This window comes from Neophocaena asiaeorientalis, unplaced genomic scaffold, assembly GCF_003031525.2.
Source record: "Neophocaena asiaeorientalis asiaeorientalis breed wild unplaced genomic scaffold, Neophocaena_asiaeorientalis_V1.1 scaffold43, whole genome shotgun sequence".
Taxonomy (NCBI): Eukaryota; Metazoa; Chordata; class Mammalia; order Artiodactyla; family Phocoenidae; genus Neophocaena; species Neophocaena asiaeorientalis.
This window is the reverse complement of record NW_020173674.1, coordinates 1,653,313-1,658,751: the sequence shown is the minus strand read 5'-3', so window position 1 is coordinate 1,658,751 and position 5,439 is coordinate 1,653,313. Positions and strand designations below refer to the sequence as shown.

The window sequence follows — 5,439 nt, the reverse complement described above, 5'->3', positions numbered from 1 at the left end:
GAGGAGGTGGGGTGGGGGGAGGGGGGCCGCCGTCATCCTGAAGAATAATGTCCCTGCCTCTGTCTCTCGTCACTGAAGCTCTCGTGGCCACACTCTGGCCTAGGCTGATCCTCTGGCAAACGCCCTTCTGGCCTTCAGGGGCCCTCGAACACCTGCCCCCCGCCCTCCTAGAGGCTTCCGATGGGGGGCGGTCTCAGTGCCTGACACTGTGCCTGGCCGTGGGGAGCCCCCAAGCTGGGAACTGTGTGAAGGGGTGAGGGAGTGATTGGGGCCTGGAGAGGACCCGGGCCCACGTCCGTCAAGTCCCCCCAGCCCAGCGCAGCCCCCAGGGTCAAGGCGTGGGAGTGGCCCTGCTCTGGGGCTGAGCCCCCCGGGGTCTCTGCAGGCCCTTCCCCCTCACCTGTCTAGCGGCCTCCTGCCCCCGACACAGGTCAGCCTCCGAGCCCTCCGGGAGGCCGAGGGGGGGTCTCTTACCACAGCACTGAAACTGCAGGGACAGAAGAGGGAGGCGGTTCGCTCTGAGAACCCCAGGATCCCTGTCAGACATATGGGGAAACTGAGGCACGAAGGGCACCCCCCCTCCCCCCCAGAGGCCAGGACCGGGGCTCAGGGCGAGGCTGCTGACTGCAGGGGGTGCCGGGTTCCGGGCAGCCTGGCCAGCAGTCACTGGGGCCCCACCGAATGCTGTGCCGTCACCATCCTGAAATTCTTCATCACCTTTGGACAAGGGGTCTTGCACTCTGCTCCGGGCCCCGCACATTCTGGAAGCAGCTGCCCTTCCAGGGCAGACGGAGGACAGGACCTCTCTGTCCCCTCCCCCTCCCCCCAAGGGGCACTGATAACCTGTGCCCTGGGACCTTCTGCTCAGCACCTGGCCCCCCCGCCGGCGGGCTCTGGGGGCCTACCTCTGCCCATTTTCTAGATCACAGCCCACCTGGGGAGGCTGACCAGTCCAGGGCTGCCCAGGGAGGGGGCCTCCCCCACCACACTCACCATGTCCTGGATGGCCACCAGCTCCTGCCGCCAGATTACTGACGAGCTCTTCACCGTCTGCTCGTACACTTGATCGTAGGCGTCCAACACGGCGTCCTCCACCTGTCCCGAGAGTATCACGGGAAGGCCCCTGTGCCGGTGAAGCCCCTCCCCCGACGGAGCCCCCCGAAGGCGGGGCCTGGTCCTCGGGTGTTGAGTGATGTCCAGCTGGCCCCCTCCTTCCCCTTCCACAGGGCAGAGCTCCCTGGAAGCGGAGACTGGGTCCCCTGGGTGGCTGGTCACAGGAGTCCCTATACTTCAGTTGTGGGGACCTCCTCCCAAGAATGGCCGTTAATGCCACTCTTGCCCCTGGGGGGTCCTGCAGGATAAACCAGAGGCCCGAGCTTGGCCACCCACCCCCCAGCTCTTGTCTTACAGCGGGAGGAGGCCCTGGCCGAAGTATCCACCTGCTTCTGTTGATCTGGAAACAGGCAGTGGGGAGGGAAAGCCACCGGTGGGCCCTGGGGGGAGACGGCCAGGAGTGGCCTCGTGCCAGGAGCTCAGCTCCCCAGGGATGCTCCAGATCTTTGCTCAGAACCATCGGTAGGTTCTGAAAAGCCCAGGCAGCTACCCAGAGCTGGCCAAGGGCACCCGGGGCAGACGAGGCCCCTTGGGGGCAGACGAAGGAGAAGCAGGGTAGCAACAGGGGCCCGGCCGGCTCTGCCTTCACGCCTCACCCAGGCCTCATTGCCTCTGCCCCCTTCTGTGCCTTTGCTCGTGCTGCCCCCAGACCGAAACGCTCTCCCCTTGCCAAGTGATTTCATCAGAGACTAACTGGAATCTTGCCCTCCTCCAGGAAGGCTTCTGTGACTGCACTGGGTTCGCTGGCCTCTGGCATGGGCAAGGCCTCTGAGCTCCCTTGCCCTCTGATGCCTCTTTTCCCACCTCAGAGACGCTGCGCCCTGCCTCCCTTCCCTTCCCATCCCCATGCTGTGCTGACAGCGGGGACAGGCTGGCCGGCGCTCAGGGCCCCCCTGCTCTGACCACTCACCCCCACCCACCCACCAGAAAGGAAGGGCGGCTTCCCCACTCCCAGCCTGGAGGACTTGGGAGCAGGTGGGCAGGGGGGCGGTCTTGCCCAGTGCTGTCCAGTAGCAACCAGACCGATTTCCACACTGAACATCGCTCCCAGGGCTCATTAACCATCCCGGCTGAGACCTTGCCCACAGAGTCAGCCAGCTGCTTTGTTCCCCACCCAGTGGGAGGTGGGCAGTGTCCTGGGCTGGGGGCCAGGCGCCAGACCGGCCACCACTGCGGGAGACCTGGCTGGGGGCCCTCTCTTGGCCTTCGTTTCCCAGAGTGACATGGGGGTGGAGACCTGCCAGGCTGTACTGCGTCATCGTGGGAGGGGGTCCTGGTGAGGACTGAGGGGCTAGCAGAGCTGGCTCGGGGTCGGTGGTGCAGGAGGCCGGGGCAGGGAGGCCAGCTCAGCCCATCCTCAGGGTTTCATCCCCACCCCCAAGGCCCACTAGGGCCCAGGGAGACCCTGGCCCCTCTGGAGGTGTTGTTACCGAAACATGAACGGGAGGAACAAACCCGCTGGTGGTTGAGCTGCGCGTCTCTCCCCACGACCCCAGAAGTGGGGCGCGAGCTTCTCCTTCCGATGGAGAAGCAGATCTGGCAAAGCCACGCCCCTGCCCAAGAGCCCTGGGCCTGGCATCAGGGGGCCAGGCTGACCCTCCCGAGGCCTGGGGGCCTGGGTGGTGCTCTACCGTCTGCCCCCCCATCACCAGGTTCAGGGGCTGTGTTTCTCCATGAGAAAACTGGGGGTGGGCTGGGAGGTCTCAGAGGCCCTTGGGCCCTGATACCTGGGTGCTCCCTGCCAGGGTGCCCCGATCTTTAAGCCCCATCTTCCAGGGCTCCAGGGGGCAACCCTCAGGACGGGAGTGCCTGGGGCGCTGAATACAAACCAGGTGCCTGGGGCGTCCCTGCCAGCCCGGCTCCCCACCCTGCCATTGACCTCTGCCTCCCCATTGTCTGCTAAACCTGCGGGGGGTGGGGCGGGGGAGAATAGCTGCAAAGGGGGTGGCCCCTGGGAGCTGCAGGTGGTCTGCAGACCAGGGCCTTGTGCCCCAGGGCTGGTCCTGGTGGCCGCTGGACTATGGGGGAGGGGCCCAGACCTGGGAGCTAGAGGACAGACAGCCTTTCTCTGGGGCTCCCGGCAGTGCTGTACTTAATCCGTGCATGAATTATTAAGTGGAGCCAGGCAATTCATTGCTCCGCAGCCCGTCTGGGGACAGGGCGCTGTGGCAGAGTGGCTCTCAGGCTCCCGCAGGAACATAATTAATAGCCCTCGTGCTCTGTATTCATAGCACGGCCACCCCGTCCCTGCATTGCCGGCCCTCCCAGCTTCAGGGCGCCTACCAGGGCCCCGAGGGAGTGAGCGCCCCAGGGTGCGGGGGAGTGAGTGCCGGGGGAAGCAGGGAGGTGCCCCCGCTCCAGGGTCTGCGGCTTGGCTTCTGGGCCACCAGGAGTTGTGGCCGGCCCCTGTCCTCTCCTTGTCCCCAGGTTTCCCATCTTGACCCCGTGTTTCAGGATATCTTAGGGGGTCACTCGGGGGAGGTGCAGGGGGAGAAATGGGGGTGAACAGATCCCCTGGAGCAAACAGCTTGGCCCTTTGTGCTTCTCTGCTCCCTGGGCCTCCAGGAGGATCTCATGGAAGGAAGGAGCAGGGCTGGGATCTGTCTGGCCCAGGTTGGCCCTGATGCCAAGGCACCTGCCCAGGTTCCCGGGGTTGGGGGGCACAGGATGGGTGGCTTGTCCTGTCCCTGCTGCTCGGGGCCCATGCCCTGGCCAGTGCCCAGCTCTGCACTGGCCCCAGTGATGGAGGACAGACCTGGGCTCAGGGGGTGCACGTGGGTCCCACTGGTTCATTCCCACCGCTCAGCAGCCCCCTCTTCGGGGTCCTCACGCTCCTCTTACAGATGAGGAAACCGAGGCCCAGGAAGGCTAGCTGATCCCAAGGGCACCGGGTGAGAGGCTGACCCCAGACTTGAAGCCAGAGCTGCCCCACCCCGGCCTCCTGTGGGCCCGGACACGGAGGAAGCCCCAGCCCCGACTGGGGTCAGGCAGGACCCCGAGAGCTGGACCCTGAAGGCCAGCTGGAGCGCGGACCAGACAGGAAGATTTCTGTCGGGGATGGCGGCAGGGGCTGGGACACGGAAGAGGCCAGCTGGGAGACATCCGCTTTTGCCCTCTCCCCTTCCCGGAGCGGGGACCCCAGGCAGACTATGGCCTGTGGCCCCTGCAAGGCCCCTCCCCTGCAGAAGTGCAAATCCTGGGCTCAGAGCTGTAAACAGTGTCAGGGCAGAAAGGATGGGCTGCAGCCGCCCCCCAGGAGAGCTGCAGCAGGGGCCCAGGGCACCCTGGCAGCTGTCTTGGCCGGGACCACCCACACGGTGACCCAGACCTCGCCCGGGCTTCTCGGTGGTTGGGAAATGTAAGGCCAAAACACCAGCCGGGCCCAGCACTCCCTGGTCACCGAGAGCTGAGGCTGCCTTGCCAGGCTCCGACCCCTCCAGAGCCAGAGGAAATGCCCTTTCTCCATCTGGCATTCCATCTCGGTCACCCCAGATGATGCCCAGGTGGTGGTGAACAGTTTGGGGTGACCCTTGGGCAGGGAAGGGTAAAAAGGCATTGAGTCAGGGCGAAGAGCCCTGGATGGTGGACCCCTCCTGCCCGGCCTCTGCCAGGGCGATCTTGCCCTCCTCCTCACCCCCGTGGGCCTGAGTCCCTCCATCTGCTGACCAAGGGGATGGCCCCCACCCTGGAAGGTCTGGTGACGGCCTCATCAACTCCAAGGAGCACTGGGGCAGGCAGAGGGCAGCGGGGAGAAACTAGGCCCATTACTGCAGGTAAGACCAGAGTGGGTAATCACACACCTAAAAGCACACAGCACGAGCTCGGCCTCCTACCTGGCTGCTCTCTGCATCTTGTGTGAACATCTGGGGGGGCCTGGGCAACAAGGGGGTTGGGGCCGCTGGGACTCCTGATACACAGGCAAAAAATCATTGCTGGTCACCTGCTGGAACAGGGTTTTGCCCAGAAACCGGGTATACTCCAGCTGGACTGGCTTTGGTTTCCCTGGTCCTTACAGAGTGCATGGGGAAACTGAGTCCCAGTGATAGGAGAAAGGATTGATCAGGGTCTCAGAGAGTTCAGCCGGATGGGGCCCGTGGGGCTGGACTCTCCCGTCCCTCTCTGGGGCCCTACCCGCTGGCCCCGCAGCTCCTTCGGGGGCTGCCTCGGGGTCTTGCCTGGGGCTGGGCTCTCACAGGTGAAGGCTGGGGCGAGTTCTGCTGCCTGGGTTGTGTGCATTGCTGCGGACGGGGCAGGCTGCTCCCCGGCACCTCTCAGCCGGGGAGGAGCAGGGGCCTGAGGCCTGGGACAGAGGCTGAGAGGCAGACG

At 65.2% G+C, this 5,439-nt stretch overlaps 1 protein-coding gene across 2 annotated transcripts in view; it reads right to left on the bottom strand.

Annotated features, from left to right (window-relative positions):
• The window catches only part of TSPAN32 (tetraspanin 32), a 15,428-nt gene that overhangs the window by 3,747 nt on the left and 6,242 nt on the right, over window positions 1–5,439 (bottom strand). For both annotated transcript variants that reach the window (XR_003003696.1, XM_024749212.1), the window contains exons 5-6: window positions 994–1,095; window positions 401–487 (exon numbers count right to left, since the gene is read on the bottom strand). Coding sequence is in view for 1 of the 2 variants with exons in the window: in XM_024749212.1 (XP_024604980.1) it covers window positions 401–487; window positions 994–1,095 (189 nt within the window). In the remaining variant the exon portion in view is untranslated. The remainder of the gene's footprint in view (window positions 1–400; window positions 488–993; window positions 1,096–5,439) is intronic.